The 17,687-nt window shown below is 40.1% G+C and overlaps 1 protein-coding gene across 2 annotated transcripts; it reads right to left on the minus strand.

The window, feature by feature from the left end:
- Positions 1-354: 354 nt before the first annotated feature.
- slc31a1 (solute carrier family 31 member 1) lies at positions 355-17,485 on the minus strand. 2 transcript variants are annotated; one of them, XM_061734583.1, is made up of 5 exons: positions 17,321-17,485; positions 6,834-6,997; positions 6,672-6,744; positions 4,474-4,642; positions 355-1,922 (listed from the first exon to the last, which is right to left on the minus strand). In XM_061734583.1, the coding sequence occupies exons 2-5, from the start codon at positions 6,990-6,992 to the stop codon at positions 1,721-1,723; spliced, it is 603 nt and encodes a 200-aa protein (XP_061590567.1). In that variant the 5' UTR covers positions 6,993-6,997; positions 17,321-17,485; the 3' UTR covers positions 355-1,720. The 2 variants fall into 2 exon arrangements, with proteins under 2 accessions (XP_061590567.1, XP_061590568.1); XM_061734584.1 differs by lacking the exon at positions 17,321-17,485 and adding an exon at positions 14,066-14,152.
- Positions 17,486-17,687: the final 202 nt, after the last annotated feature.

The raw sequence follows: 17,687 nt of genomic DNA on the forward strand, positions 1-17,687 counted from the left end.
CTAATTTTATTATTCATTTTGATTTGTCGCATTTATTATGATCCTGTTTTCACAACCTGATTCTGTTTATGTTCATGTCCTGATTCTATTTTTTAATATCCTGGATCTGGTCTTATCGTGATTTTTCTTTTGTGCTCGTGTGGAGTATCAGAATATCCATTTACCAGATGGCCGATCAACAGACCACACCCCTAATTATGCATGAGAAAATGTTTTATGTAATTTTATCAGATGGGTAGATGAAATGGACATTTTAACATGGAGGTCAACAGAGATGGACTCAGTTGGATCTATTGTTGGGTTGAGGTTTTCACATGGATCCATGCATGAACAGGTGTGCGTTTGAAAGTCAGATTCAGAGTTGCTATTGAAACTTTATTCTTGTTTCAGATTCCAGCATTCATCACGTTTCAAACATCCATGATCACATAAGTCGGCTCACACTGAGGTGAACGCACCTGCTGCGACCTTGCACAGCCACAACTACGGAGATGCAGGATGGAGACCAGAACTATTGAGACCCCAGGAGACCAGAACTATTGAGACATCACGAGACCAGACCTAGAGAGGCACCGACAGCCTTGTCTATCATTTCTAGGAGGATAGTTAAGTTCACATTCTGGTCCTTGAACGCCCCGGTAAGTCCAGTCAGACTGTCAAGAACAGAATGTGATTGATTGTCTCTGATGTCTTTATCAAGTGCAGCTGGTGGTTTTTAGTGTTTCAGCTCATAAAGTGCTTCCAGCTGCTTTTTCCAAAACTTCCTCCTCCAGATCTGAACCAGAAACGTGGTTTGTCTAGAAACGAATCAGACATAGAACCTGGTTCATGTCAGAGGTGCAGATGCCTCCCACAGTTGTTCACACAACTGTGACCTCTGTCTCCTGACCTCCTAGCTGGTGATTCTCCTTGAGTCTCATTGGTCCAGAATCTGAATCTCCGCCCACCTCAGTGTGACTCCATTAAATAACAAGAAAAAGAAAAAAAAAAAAAAAAAAAAAAAAAAAAAAAAAATCACAAGAACTTTAATAGTCAATCTTTGATAGGTTACAACACAGACTCCGTCTCCACGACGACAGCAGCTGGTGCGCAGTCAGCAGGACTGGCGGTCGGTACGTAAGGCAGCGGGTGGCGGCGTTGAGGCTGGGTGTTGTTGAGGCCGGTGGCGACGGTATTAAGGCCAGCGGCAACATGGAAACTTAAGTCAATCGGGTTGTGTTGGAACAAAGCTGAGCCTCAGTTTTACCACAAAACAGAAAAAATGATCAGAATTGTGACGTATTTATGACATTAATATTTTCTGTGAAAATCTACTTGGAACAACTTCATTACATTCACAAAAAACAAAAATGTAAACTATGTAAAATGACGTGGTTCTACTGCTACAAATTATCTGATAAAAAGATAGATTAGTCCCTAATCAAGACGTTTCTGAAGAATTAGTTGAGTCATGTGACTGGATCAGCTAACGAGGCTAATTAAAAACACGTGAGACGTGTACAGGTTAACTTTGTCATGGCACTAAAACAAACAAACAGTCATGTGATCCGCCGGTCGGGAACCACCCAGCTGATCTGAGCTGTGATTGGCCGACTCGCCCCCCACAGGTTCAAGATCAGAGCTGGCTGCTCTGCAAGTTAATCTCTAACTGATGATACCGTTACCATGGTTACGCAGTAACGTTCATGTCTTCTATGAGCTAGCGTTAGGTGAACACGTGTTAGTGGCAGTGCTCCGTGATGTCCACGACCACCGCCTTCCGCCAGCTGAACAGGAAGTAGCCCATCCCGGCGCCGGCCGCCACGGCGATGCAGAGATAGCCGTTGTAGGTCATGAAGACGAGCATGAGGAAGTAGCTGACCACCACCTGGATGATGTGCAGCAGGGTCTGCAGGAAGTGGGCGGGGCTCAGCAGCCGCTGCCTGAAGACGACACGGGAGGAATGTTAGCACAACTGCTAAAGTTATCATTCATTACACAGGTGTTAGTGTTAGCAACCAGGCTAGCACAAACATGAAGATGTTAATGGTTAATGCCATAGACATAAATACGTAGACACCACATCGAGCGCTGAGCCGTACGTCAATGCAGCCGCCATATTGGATGTTCAAGACTGCGCTGTAAACTAATACAAGTAAATGGACTTATTTTCATAAAGCACCTTTCTACAAAGAAATTTACATTTTACGTCTCATTTATTAATTCACACACGCACTAATATACTTGGGAAACAGTTAGGCACCAAATATAATATATTTAATTTTCTCAGATGGCAAAAATAAGAACTTTATTGATCCCACATAGGAGTAATTCATGTTATATCAGTTATAGAGAACAAGGTAGTGCCGAAAAACAATATATATGCCCCCTCACAAAAATAAGAAAAATAGAGAAACATATTTTCTCATCAACAAAGCATATTTTACATAAACATATTTAAAAATTTTCAAGTAACAAAATGACATATTTGAACCATTTTTCAGATTGTTTCAGTTCTTTTATTGTCTGAAAAATGGTTCAAATGTTATTTTATTGCCTGAAAAATTGTTCAAATATGTTATTTTGTTATTTGAAAAATTTTAAATTAGTTTTGTTGATGAGAAAATATGTTTCTTTATTTTTCTTATTTTCGTGAGGGGGGATATATATTGTTTTTTGGCACTACCTTGTTCTCTATAGCTGATATAACATGAATTACTCCTATGTGGGATCAATAAAGTTCTTATTTTTGCCATCTGAGAAAATTAAATATATTATATTTGGTGCCTAACTGTTTCCCAAGTATATTAGTGTGTTTGTGAATGAATAAATGAGATGTAAAACATACATTTCTTTGTAGAAAGGCGCTCGATGCGGCGTCTACATATATATGTCTATGGTTAATGCTAACTGGGGTTGTTAGCTCTGTTAGCATTAGCCTTCTACAGGGCAGATCCTCCAATCAGAAGCTGCTGTTGATCGTTAGAGTCTGATCAGAGCATCTTACAACAAGGTCCAAACAGGACAGACCCAGAACCCATGACCCAGGAACCCAGGACCTGAACTTAATCAAACACCCCCTGAACCAGGACCAGAACTTAAAGCAGCACACTGTAACTTTCAGCTTTTGTTGAGTTTGGCGGCTCCTTTGGACAAAAGCGGTAGTGCTTTACCAGAAAGAAACTACATTTCCCATGAGCACCAGCGCGTACTGCCGGAAAACTCCTGTCCCCGTCACTGCATTTGTTTTGATAGTGAATGAAATAAGACGGGACGGAATTTCAAAACTACTTTTCTGTTTTCAGCGGTCGTTTGCAGGATGGATAGTGAAGAGGTAATGAATCTATTTTTGGATAAACAATATAATATGACGATGTTGAAAATCACTAGTTCAACTTGGTTTTATTAAGTTGTTTCAGCGAGATAATGCTCCCTACAAACTCATACGCTCTGCACCTTTTTCCTGTCACGTTTTTTAGAGGGACTTCGTCATAAAATTAGTAGTCCAACATACTTACTGACAAAATAAAAAAATACTTTATAACCTGTGAATAACTGAATGTCCATTCCTTATATTTTGCAGATCAGCCCTGCACAATTTTACAGTTCTCAGGAAAAAAACTAGAACCCAAGATGAATCTGTGAATATGTGAAAACATTCTAATTTTGATTCTTATTGAACATAGAACTCTACATTTACATTTGTATCGTAACAATTCTGTCTCTCTTGTCGGACATCCCTCCTCGTCTTTCAGCTCACGCCAGCGAGTGAACGCCGGGACAATGTTTATTCTTGTCCGGGCATTTAGTTTGTTACTCTCCCGCTTTTTTTTTTTTGCCTCCTCCGATAAAACTTTTATTTTCTTGGGTTTTTCCGCTGCTTCGGCCATGACACCAGCTTCTGCTGAGCTCTGCGCTCCACGCCCCGCCCAGCTTTGGTCTCCACTACGAATGGGGAAGGAGGGGGAAGTGACGTATGCCGTAAAGCAGTCAAAGCCGTAAAAATGTGTAGTTTTTTAGTGTGGCAGGGTTCCTACCATGCTCCTCAAAGTTACATAGTACCAGTGAAGGAGATACAGACCCCTCAGACCATGACAGAGGTTCATTAAACCTGTTGGAAGTTGATGTTCCATCACAATGATGATGATGAAATATTAGATTAAGGTGGAAAAGTTACATAGTGCTGCTTTAATCAAACACCCCCTGAACCAGGACCAGAACCAAAACTTAACCCAGAACCTTTATCAAAATCCAGAACCAGTCCAGTTACCAGTTTGATAATCCTAATAGGTGGGGCTTGCTTCGAAATATAGGCTCCACCCCCTCAAGATGGCGTAGGCTGACAGTAAGCAAACCACAAAGTCAGCTTCAAATAACCACACACTATCTCTGCCTCTACCACCTTGTGCTGCATGTGTGTGTGTGTGTGTGTGTGTGTGTGTGTGTGTGTGTGTGTGTGTGTGTGTGTGTGTGTGTGTGTGTGTGTGTTCGTACCCAACCGTCTTGTGCGTCTCCATCAGCACCGTCCCATCGCTGCCCGGCAGCGGCATGGAGTTGTAGCGAACATTGACCTGACTCCGACGCAGCAACGTCTCACGACCAATCTTCAAACCCTCATACAGGATGGCCAACAGGAACACGCCCACACACGCACCCACCATCTCTGATTGGAAGAGAGGGAGGGGCCAGAATAAAACAGTTAAAAGAAATGAAAAGAAAAATGTTTACATTCTAAAACTATAAAGAATAACGAAAGAAAAACAGATCTTGAAAAGCATGAAGTTGAAATGAAAACCTAAAAATAAAAAACACAAACTATGTAAAGATAAACCCAAAAATCATAAACAGATAAAAACAAAGTATAGTAAAATACAATTTTTATATCAAACCAAGAATTCAACACACAAAGAAGTACAAAATGAAAAAAGGTGTAAAACATTGAAAAAAATGTAACAGTTCCATTATAAATAAATTCTTTAGTGCAATCTACAAAAATCAGTAGAAATGTAAAAAGCTTAAATTTAAGATAAATTAAAAACATTTATTCTTTAAATTACAATAATAAAAAAATATATATATATATATAAATTCAATTTTAAAGTTAAAAAGGATGAACATGTGTGCTCACGTGCAAACGTTTGAACCCCTTCAGTGTTAAAGTATAAAAGTGTTCCTAGTTAGTTACACAACCAGGAACCCTGTCACCCTCAACCTCACCCTCACCCTCACCCTCACCCTCGGAGAACTGAGTTCAGAGTGATGACATCACAGTTTTACTAGCAGGCTACCACATATTGATTAACATCTACAGATCATAAAATAATAAAATAATCTCTCTGAACATCAACAGGACTGAAAAGGAAGCATGGACTCATCAGGATAGTATTTATAATATTTTGTAGTACTTCATATGATGTGGTCTTTATCCGTCTTATTACTTTGTATTTTTACTGCTAGGGGTGGGTTAAAAATATCGATATATCGATATTTTATCGATATACATGTGTAGGAACGATTATTGATACATAAAACCAAGTATAGATTTTTTTTTTAAAAAAAGAATTTTTTTTACTGCAAGTACATTTTTTCCCCGTTTTATCACCCAGTGCTCTAGCTAAGTCAGTCCTGGGCATTGCTCCCTCTACCAACCCCGGGAGTTCCTACACTGAGCTCAGGTCTCCTCCTTAACCTGAGGAGTGAGCAGCTTCTTTTCACCAGACAGGGTGGGGCTTCTCTGGCCAGACTTAGTGCGTGGAAGGATCACGTTATTCCGTTATTGTAACTAGAATATGGATATCGAATCGTATCGGAAATAGTATCGTCTTGGGACCTAGTGTATCGGAATTGTATCGGGAGGTCAGTGATGATACCCAGCTCTATTAACTGCATTAAAGTTTGATGGAAAGAAAATGAAAAAAAAAACAAAACAGTAAAACTTTTGAGTAAATTGTTAAAACCGGCACAATTGGATAACCACAAATTTGATGTGAAACAAGTTTATTCTTACATGAAAAAATTTTTGAAAACTTTTTATTATTATTTTTTGGTGAGTTTTAACTTCATCGTTACTGTTGCTTGTTGATGTGAAATGCATTCAGGGATACTTTGCCACGAACCAGAATCTAAAAAAAACCCCAACATCTTTGGGGTAATATCTGTGAATTTCAGACAAAAGGCTCAGTTATGCTTCTGCGTCAAAATGACGCCGTGCCTACAGCGTGTGGTTTGGATCGACGCAGAGGACACGCCGTCACCTGCGCCGTCACTGACGTGCACCTCCCGAAAATTGTAACTACGCGTCGAGGAGATGCCGTCCACTCGCAGACCGAGAGGGCTGTGATTGGTTCGTTTGAAAGCGAAGCATTTCCGGTTTCCGGTTTGAATCAGTAGTGAACTTCCAGGGCTCTTTTCTTCGTTTATGTGTGATTTTTTTTGTTTTTGTTTTTTGCACAATAGTTGTCCTTATTTCTTTGATTTACTGTGACCGGAAAAAGTCGGATAAACCATTCAGAAAAAGATCGCTAACTAGTGGCCGCGGGGGGTACTGCACCGCGACCAAACGGAGAGACGGAGAAGTCAGAAGGGTTCAGCACGGCGTCACGGCTGCGGCGTGTGCTCTGCGTCGGTGTGACGCAGAACCATACCTCAGCCTTAAGGCAACAATGACATAATCATGAGTGACGGGGACCCACCTCCAGGTGAGTTGATGAGCAGCCCCGTAAACAGCAGCTCCACGTTGTTGTAACCGAAGTAGAAAGTCATCGCCTAGGAAACCACAATGCCAGCACAGCGTTGGTCATGACATCATGAGTTGGCCAGTGTCAGTGTTTTTAGTGTGCAGCACTATCACTCACCATCCCCATGTGGCCCCCGTGGCCCCCATCACCCCCTCCTCCTCCTCCTCCTCCTCCGTGGTCATGTCCCCCGCTGGTGGGGGTGGCTTCAGTGTGGTGATGGTGGTGGGCGTGGTCCATATCCATGGTGCTGTGGTTCATGTGATTCATGTGGTCCATCACAGCTGGGAAATCAAAACATCATCAACATCAATTCTGAAACTACAACTCCCACAATGCTTTGTGGTATGTAAAACAACAATTGTGTGACAAATGTGTGTGGCAGCGTCTCTGCAGCACCACCTTCTGACAGACTCCCATAACCAGCAGACACCACTAACAAGAGGACAGAGGTGGGTAGTAACGAGTTACATTTACTCCATTACGTGCACTTGAGTACGTTTTGGGAAATTTTGTACTTTTAGGAGTAGTTTTGAATCACTATACTTTTTACTTTTACTTGAGTAGATTTGTGAAGAAGAAACTGTTCCTCTTACTCCGCTACATTAGGCTACGTTGAGCTGTTACTTTTCTTTTAATCCTCCGCGTACGCGTCAATCTCATGACATCACTGGGTGATTCTTTGGGAAAAATTTTAGTTTTTGCATGTTTTGTCACATTTACACAGACTCAAACACACACAGAGTTTCTATGAGTTCATGGGCTTGTTCTAGTTCTGCCTGGTTAAAAAATAAAAGTACAAAGGCTGGAAATGTTGTGCTCTCTCGTCGTGAGGTGTTACTCTCTCGTCGTGAGGTGTTACTCTCTCGTCGTGAGGTGTTAATCTCTCGTCGTGAGGTGTTACTCTCTCGTCGTGAGGTGTTACTCTCTCGTCGTGAGGTGTTACTCTCTCGTCGTGAGGTGTTACTCTCTCGTCGTGAGGTGTTACTCTCTCGTCGTGAGGTGTTAATCTCTCGTCGTGAGGTGTTAATCTCTCGTCGTGAGGTGTTAATCTCTCGTCGTTACCCCACGTTTACTGCACGAGGCACGACCAACGATTGGGTCGAAATCTGGCCCGATCCAAAAAATAGTCGCACGACTGGAAAATCGGCTCAAAAATGTGCCGACAATCGCACAGTGTCTGCCCGGCTTTAGCTGCACGTTAATGACATCAGACATCAGATGACCAACGTTCACCTCTCTTAAGGCACTAATGTGACTTTGTCAGCCATCTTTACGCTCTTTACCTCATTAAAACACCTCAGAAACGAACTAGTCGGTCCCTTTTCATCTGCAGATGCTTCATCAAACCCTCCACCGCGACAGAAGATTCTCGGCGGACCTGAAGAACCTCTTATCCACTCTGACAGCTCCAGCAGCCCTCACCTCTGCAGCTAAACTCCAACACCTCAAGGCTTGATTTCAAAGGAGCAGCAGCATAAACTCACCGGATGAACATACCTGTCCAGAACAGTTTCATCTCTCTGGGCAAAGACAAGGCACCCTCTCTTACCTGTGCTCAGACGCTGATGCTGACTCGCCCTCAGACAGAGAACTACTGACCACAGATGACATCACAACAGCCAATAAGTTAGCCCAGGACCTGTAACCATGGCAATTATTTTACATCACCAAGCAGATGGCCCCCCGTAATCTGATTGGCTGTCAAGCCCTGAGGCTAGATGTGGCAGAACTGACCAATCAGAGCATTTCCAGGCACAACCTTCTGTCAGCCAATTAGATCACAGCACAGTTAACATTAACTAGAAGGTCAGGCGTGGCCGTCGGCAACCCTCTCTAATCATTTTCAGTTTGTCTTTCTTTATTCTCAGGATCTGAAACCAACCTGAAAACGCGTATGGAACCAATCTCAACCAGTAAAACCAGTCTTCAAGACGTCTAACCAGTCAAACCTTTGTGAGACCAGTTCATCATGACGTCTGCAGCTCCGATCTACAGTAAAGACCAGAGGACAGCAAATACCAGTGTTCTGGGAGATCATGTTTGACCTTTTACACAAGACCACCTTAGGAACAATTCAGACGTATCTTCATTCTGATTGGATAATGTTTGAAGTCACATAGATTCTTGAACTGTCCATTGATTTTATTGGTTGTCATGATTCCATGGAGGTGTCAATCACTCAAATCCATCATCGTTCCTGAGATATGTCCTTGTTCAAACCCCAACAACTCAACTGTTCCACAAGGGGGCGATGATCTGTTCTAGTTTAAAGAAATTAATACATTCAGTGACATACCAATTCAGTTCAATAGTTTGGTTCATGAAAACCCTCAATGAAACAGACATGACTAAATGTAGCAAAAGTACATCTAAACATTCATCTTCAAAAACATCTGAAAACTTTTGGTTTCACAACAGGAACATAAAACTCTGTTCAATAAATAATTTACTTATATGATCATATTTATAACAGGGAAGCCAATCGATTACTTTTTAAAATCGCAATTAACCAAACCATTTTCACAGTTAACTCCTAATTAATCGCACAACTCTCTTTGTTCTGTTTATCTTGAAAAGATATTTTTTTCAATTAGCAATAGTGCAGGAGCAGACAGTTATCCTTGTTTTAAGCAAATGGTTGTCGTGTTATTAAAAGTCAAAAAAACATGTCCTAAATGACATGTCATTGTTTTCAGCTGAATTTATTCAACAAAATCGTTTAATTTGTATTAGTTGTGGTTGGTTCAGGGGTTTTAATGAACCACAAAGAAAATAATAGTTTTTTCTTATAATCACTACTTTAGGTCTGCAACAACGAATCGATAAAAATCGATTATTAAAAGTGTTGGTAACAAATTTCATGATCGATTCATTGTGTCTCGCGATTTATACGCCATTTACTTCATCTGCAGAGTAAAAAAAAAACAAAAAAAAACAATACATTTTAATCTGCGAATCTTTTTCAATACCGTCTGACTGTAATAAAGTAAAAAAAAAAAAAAAACTCCACCTGCAGAGCGAGTTGAGCGGAGCAAGGCGGAGGCAGTATTTTTAAAAGGAAATGAAGTAAATTCTACAAGTGACCAAGGCAGAAAAGAGAAAATAGTTTGACAGGTGCATGCACAGAAGAATTTCTCTGTTTTATTTATTTTATAACAAAGGAGTGTGCGTGTGTTTTAACCTAGGTTACCTCCGCTACACATGTATGAGATGCTTGAAGCTGAAACTCAGACTTTACCCGGCAACAAGAGATTCTATTTTCTGATTGGCTGATGACAGCTGCTCTGAGCTGAGAGCTCAGTGTTAGTAGGGGAAGGATCCATTGTAAGAAAAACCCCCAGGTATATATCCTATATTTGTAAGTATTTTACTGTACATTTATTGTTTCTGCTAAAGCTATTTGACAAAAATTTGCATACGTTTGTTATTTAATATTATTGTAATAAAACATTTGAGCAGCAACTTGTTTTTTTATGCGCTTATTTGCTCTGTCAGTTTAAATGTTAGATCCGTTATCCAATCATCAATAATCGAAAAAAATAATCAACAGATTAATCTATTATTAAAATAATTGTTAGTTGCAGCCCTACACTACTTTGTATACACTGTTTTCATAATAAAGAGGCGAACCCTACCTTAAACCAATTCTTAAAAAAACCCAACTCAAATAGAACTTCATATTTCCCCAGACAGATATTTTTAACTCATTTCTAAGGCAAGATGATTACAATAGCTCACATTTCAATGCTGATGCAGTTTTTACATTTACTATTTGTAGTTCAGGACAATGGACAGTTCAGCTCCCTTGCATTGACAGTTCTTTGTTTTTTTTATTTTCTTGTATGGTTTAAATGTGTTGTTGCTTTGATGAAGCTTAATTTGTGAAATCAAATTTTGAAATACTTTTTTTATAAATATTTAATGAATAATATAGTTGTCTTTGTCATGTTTTATTTGGCATTTGTAAATAAGTATACACATTTACAGATATATTACATGATATGAGTGATAACAGGCGTTGAAAAGGCTATTTAGCGCAATAGGTGTGCCTTGAGATTTTTACTAGTCCTTTGGACGGCTTTTGGCAGAAAAACTTTGGGAATCACTGCTCTAAATCAGTGGTCTCCAAAACCCGGGCCGTGGGTCATTTGGTACCGGGCCGCACAGAGAGAAAAAATAATTTCTGTATCATCCCCGACTGATGATGGTTGACTCTCAAACTGATGGTTCACAATGTTTTTATCCCTTGGATGTAAATACACTGTAAGAGCTATAAAGGAATAAAATTAAATAGTTAGTCTTTCTACATTCATATAAGTTTCATTTAACTTAAAGGAGCCGTCTGTAAGAAATGGCCAAAACTGGTACTGCAGTCACTTTCAAAATATTGTTGAGCGGCGTGTACCCTCCCCCTCCTCCCCCGACCAGAGGTTGCCAGGTAAGCTGCAGAATGCAGCAGGAACGTAGGCTGCCATGGCTGCGATAATTAGAGCCGAGCTGGCAACCCGGATGCCGAAACAATACTGACTTGGTGATTGGGAGATAGGTGGAGGGTGGAGCTTCAGAAACAATACTGACTTGGTGATTGGGAGATAGGTGGAGGGTGGAGCTTCAGAAACAATACTGACTTGGTGATTGGGAGATAGGTGGAGGGTGGAGCTTCAGAAACAATACTGACTTGGTGATTGGGAGATAGGTGGAGGGTGGAGCTTCAGAAACAATACTGACTTGGTGATTGGGAGATAGGTGGAGGGTGGAGCTTCAGAAACAATACTGACTTGGTGATTGGGAGATAGGTGGAGGGTGGAGCTTCAGAAACAATACTGACTTGGTGATTGGGAGATAGGTGGAGGGTGGAGCTTCAGAAACAATACTGACTTGGTGATTGGGAGATAGGTGGAGGGTGGAGCTTCAGGCCAAAACAAAAAATAACATAAACATCAGTTGAGGGCTGCAACTCCTCTTTTTAAACTGGAATATCCTGGCTTGAGTGCTGTTGTCAGTGACATAAGTATTTGAAATGAACATGATTTTTAAATGTCTGTTGACATATTGGGGTCATTTTATGATTGGTTTTATTATTGCTCTTACATACAGCTCCTTTAAATACAGACTGACGCAGCTGCTCGGTCAGTAATAACAGCTAGCGCTAACCACAATACCTGAATAACCATGGCAATCAAACTCAAGCTGTACATAAATACGACATAACCTTTGCAAAGAAAACAAAATCCTTATCAGCCAGGTGCTTTTTGTGTCAGTTAGGCACTACTTTAGCAGTCCCGACACTAGTTTAGTCTTTCAGACACACTTTCTACTGCCGTTAAACTTTTACCTTGAAAGTCCGAAGCTCCAGATGTTTACAAGGTCTCTGCGAGACGCCTTCAAAATAAAAGCGCTAAATATCGGTCTCCTTAATATATAACAAATAAAATAAAAGCCTGGCTTTAAATAACGTTTATAGAAATATAGAAATATTTTAGAAATATTCATATTAAAAAGGTAATTTACAATTTCCATTATTTTATTTCATTTTTTTGAAAATTATGTTTTATTATTATTAGTCATTATTATTATTATTATTATGGAGAAAATACCACAGTTTTTAATGCCGATCTTGTCATTTTATTTAGTTTTTATCAACTACACCTTTAGATTGGGCCGTGAAAATATTGGCAGACACTAAACTGGTCCGCGGTGCAGAAAAGGTTGGGGACCACTGTTTTAAATGATATGGTATTTTCAGCTGTGAGAAAAATTCCTTAAGATAACAATCAGCTCTCGTGTACAACAACAAAGTCCATTTCTTTATCTGTGGACGTTCCAGTAGTGCACTCTGAAGAGGTTGAGTAATTACTTTTACTTTATTTCTAGATGTTTGTACTTTCATTTCTGATTTCTCTCGTCTTTCTGCTCAGACCTGTTTCTTTCAGCAGAGGTCATGGATCTTTCAGAGAGATGTCACTGAGACACGCAGTATCCATGGAAACAAGCCCATTTCATCCCTCCTGTCAACACAACAACACACTAGCCAGCAACTGACCACTTACAGCATTCTGGGTAATGAAGTCCTGTTATAGTTCCTGTTTCCTCCTCAAACTTTTGTGTCAGGTATAAGAAACAGTCTCGCCAAAAATAGATAACAACTGGCCTGAGAGACCAATCGACTGATAAAAATAAAAAGCCCAGCTCCAGCCAACCAGAGCGGGCGGACTCCCCCGGCCAACAGCCAACGAATCACAACGGCCAACAACTCCTGTTTAACAGCCAAACAGAGCAGCACTCTGCGTTGTGACTGAGATGGTCTTTGATCAGAGGTCAGAGATAGATATCAGTGTCTGTAGATCAAAGTTCTGCCTGTAAGAACAGGTTTTATTGTTTCACAGGAGCTCCATCAGCAGATCTGAGATCAGTCTGATAAGCAGTGGTAGTTAAGCCGAGGTCGGCCAGTCTCCACAGACTTTTTATGATCAATACAACTCGAAGACCCCATATTAAACGCTGCAGCTGCTGGGAAGATAATTTTTTTTTTACAATTTTATGATGATCTTAAGATGTTCAGCAGGTCACTCTCCACACGTGTCACTAGATCAGAATGTGTTCAGAGTAGGGCTGGGCGATATATCGAGATTTTAATATATAATCGATATATTTTCAAACGCGATATGGTACGAGACAATATCGTTTATATCGATTTAAAAAAATAATAATAATAATTTTTTTGATATAGCTTATTTTGTGACAAATTGACTTGAATGTTTTATTTGAGATTTGCACAAATGTTTTGTTATTTGCACAACTGTCAACCTCAGTGGAAAAGTCTGCCTGTTACTGTCTACATTGTATTAATTGCACAGTGTATTTTAATTTAATTGTTATGCAGGAAAGGGATAATTGTTTTATTTTATTTAAGAAGCATTTTTATTCTATATATGCAGGCAGTTTATTTTTATTTCATTTGTTTTATACATTTTGATATTGTGCAGACCTCTGTTAATAAAGGAACCTGTGTGACATTTGGCACAAGGCTTTGTATTAAAACTGACTGTTTTTTTAAGGGTTTGCCTCAGAAAAAAATGATGCTAACAGAGATGCTATGCTATAATGCTTTGGGGGAAACCCCAATTATGGCACAGAAAAAATATCGATATATATCGAGTATCGCCATTTAGCTAGAAAATATGGAGATATGACTTTTGGTCCAAATCGCCCAGCCCTAGTTCAGAGCTTCATGGAGGTCAGTAATCAGCTGCTGCTTGCTGTCATGTCTCTGAACGGGGACGTTACTCACAAGACACCTCCACTCTCAGGACTAAAATCAGAAAAGACAGGTGAGGTAACTGACTTACTTGAACGTCAATACGACCATCAACTAATAGTCTCATATGTGCGCACGTCCATCTGATGAAGACACAAACTTCCTCTCTGCTTAAGAGCGGAAACATAAACGTGGCATCAGAGATCATGGATGCAAGTCACTTTTTACTATCTCCATCTTAAGATAAGATAAGATAAGATTGTCCTTTATTTCTCCCTCAATGGGGAAACTCACTCTTGTGAGACAGATGTACAGGACTGATATCCTGCACATGAGTGGTGTGACTACAATCAAGTGACTGATAACCGTTTTAATCTCCAAACTCTGACGATGCAATGGTGGCTTCCTCCCACTGCAGATAGGCTGGCGCATGAAGGAATTACACTTTTGAATGTTAAAAAAAAACATAACAGGTGTTTTAGAGCCGGGCAATATCAAAGGCATGCAGGGCAGACGGGCCTGGATGACTGACTCCAGTTTTAGAGAGACGAGGTTAGCCTAGACATCCTCTGAGAGCTCATACACAGTTGAGGTCAAACGACGGGGTTGCAGGTCTTCTCCGTCGCCTGATTCTGTCCCACTGAGCTCTGTAGCAGTACTCAAACATGTGCATGAACGAGCACACACACACAGATCAAATACCAGTGGGAAGTCTGCGAACAATGAAAGAATTAAAGTAAACAACTGTGACGTCAAAGATGCCTGGTTATTGTCTGAACTTTTTGTGCAAAAGGTCTCTCTCACACAAACACTTTCCACACTCAAATCCAGGTAAACCTTTAAAGAAAATCTAACTGAATTGCTAACAAAACCACCAAATAGTAAAAATCAAAGACCTCCATAGCAGTCCTCCAGAAAACTGTCCTTGTTTTATTACACAGTACTGCACACTACTAGGGAGAGGTGTCAAGTATAAATACTTCTTACCTTACTTAAGTAGAAATTTTGGTTATCTATACTTCACTGGAGTAATTATTTTTCAGACGACTTTTTACTTTTACTCCTTACATTTTCATGCAATTATCTGTACTTTTTACTCCTTACATTTTAAAAACAGCCTCGTTACTCTATTTCATTTCGGCCTTTAAATAAAAACTATCCAGTTAAATTGCTCCATCCAGATAGAGTGAATTTGGTTGTGGTTGTTTCAGATGTTCTTGTCCAGTTTTGTTCTTACATCCGTTCCAATAAAGGTTAGGATAAATGATAACATGCCTCTGAAGTTTGACTTTTTGCACCATTACAATACTTATAGGCAGTGGTGGACAGTAACGGAGTAAATTTACTTGAGTACTGTACTTAAGTACATATCCAGAGGATTTGTGCTTTACTTGAGTATTAGATTTCTTTGGTACTTATTACTCTTACTTGAATACATTTCCAAGACAAATATTTTTACTTTTACTCGAGTAAATTTCTAGGAAGGCTGAAAAGTACTCGTTACTTTCAGGTCTGCTCTTTTTTCTTCTTCCCTAAAATCCTATTGGACACAAGCTGTTTTTGTCAAAGGAGGAGACCTATCACAGTGCACGCTCTCCACTGGGATGTACGTAAAGCGGAAATACGTCAAGCCTCCTCAAACGATACCGCCAAAGTAGCCTGCGTTTGTCAAGACAGAGCCGCATTTGAGTTATTGAAAGCAGAGATGTAGTTTTTTGTAAAGCAGTGGTCTTTGAGGGGGATCCAGACTTAGTTGGATGGTGCAGGTTCATTTGGTTTCAGTTCATGATTGTTAATAAACTCTGCATCAACTCTGCGTCCTCTTATGATCCCATTCATTTGATTTGTTTTTGGTGTTTCTGCAGGTTTTATATAACATTGTGGTTCTAAAACACATCGGTGCAGCTGGTTTCAAAGAGTTAATTCTCAGAAACAAGAGTTAAAAGATCCTTAAATTAATTTAGAAAAAATATAGTAATTTACTGATGTGGAAAATTAGAAATTTACTCTTACTCTTACTCTTACTTTTACATATAGTAAATTTAAAAGCATTTACTTTTGGATACTTAAGTACCTTTAAAAGCAAGTACTTTTTTACTCTTACTTGAGTGATATTTTGACTGAGCTACTTTTACTTGTAACGGAGTGAATTTTGACCAGTAGTATTTGTACTCTTACTCAAGTACTGGGGTCGAGTACTCTGTCCACCTCTGCTTATAGGGAACTAGTCATCATATCTGCTGCTCTCTGAAACACATGTTAATGCTCAATAGTACACATATATGGTTCTTTAATATATTTACATTATACTAAGATGCATTCATTTTCAATGGCTTTTGTCCTTAATGGCTTTCCCCCCCCTTACATTACTTTTACTTTTATACTTTAAGTAGTTTTGAAACCAGTATTTTTATAATTTTACTTGAGTAAAAAACTTGAGTTGATACTTCAACTTCTACAGGAGTATTTTTAAACTCTAGTATCTATACTTCTACCGGAGTAATGAATGTGAATACTGAAGACAGCTCTGCCACTAGGCAGTAATACACAGTAATACACAGTACCAGACAGTACCAGTACAGTGTCAGAGTGTGATGGTTTTTCCCCAGACTTTGGTGTGTGATGCTCGGTCTCCACCTCTTCCTTCCTGTGTACGTGTTATCTTAGAAAGGCCAGTTTGTGCTGTCCTGTGGGCTGACCTGAGCTCACTGAGGTGGTGTGTTTTCTGTCACACCGCCTCCATTGTTCTCAGCTGGTTACTCGTTATTATTGTTATTACCAGAGTTATTTAATGAATAAACAAATAGAAACGACCCCGTTACCCGATGAAGGGAGCAGGATCAAGTGGAAAAAGCCCAACAAATTCTCCCTCCTCCCGTGCTTACGTGGACGGGCTGCCCTGTAATCCAGCCTTGATGTAAAAACCACCAATGAGCGTTTCTAAAAACACACACAGCCTGTAAATCACATCAAAGACCTGCCATCTGAAAACCGTCTGAGCTGTCCTGATCACATCAACCCCGATCCAACAACGAGACCCGTCAGGGTCCAAAACCGGCCACAAGCCCCAACTCAGACGACCTGGTTCAATTATTAAATGTAAAACATCTTAAACTGCAGTTTTCCACGTGGGAGTTTTTTGTTCGCTTAAGCCTGATCTATGGTTCTGCGTTAAATCAACGCAGAGTCTACGGCGTAGGGTACGCGGCGACGCGTACCGTACGCCGTAGTCTCTGCGTCGGTGTGACGCGGAACCATAAATCATCCTTTAGCCGAGAGTCGACTAGCGTGTAGCAGCAGAGGTCACTGACATGTGAACACACACGGGACAGGTGGTGGAGCTCACCTGCAGCAGATCCCGGTGTCCCGCTGCTGCGTCCTCCTCCGTCCCGAACCCAGAAAGACGTGGCACAAATGAGCGGAGACGTCAAGAGAAAAAGAAAAAGAAACTCGCAGGTCTTCTCCTCAACTTCTGTGTTTCGACGTCATCACGTCGTTACGCACGGCACGGGGGCGTGGCCTAAAGAGAGAGAGGAGGGTTAGAGAGACAGAAAGAAAGAAAGAAAGAAAGAAAGAAAGAAAGAAAGAAAGAAAGAAAGAAAGAAAGAAAGAAAGAAAGAAAGAAAGAAAGAAAGAAAGAAAGAAAGAAAGAAAGAAAGAAAGAAAGAAAGAAAGATACTAACAAAGTTTATTTTGACATTCAATAATTAAAA

The sequence above is a fragment of the Cololabis saira genome, chromosome 11 (assembly GCF_033807715.1).
Source record: "Cololabis saira isolate AMF1-May2022 chromosome 11, fColSai1.1, whole genome shotgun sequence".
Classification (NCBI taxonomy): Eukaryota; Metazoa; Chordata; class Actinopteri; order Beloniformes; family Belonidae; genus Cololabis; species Cololabis saira.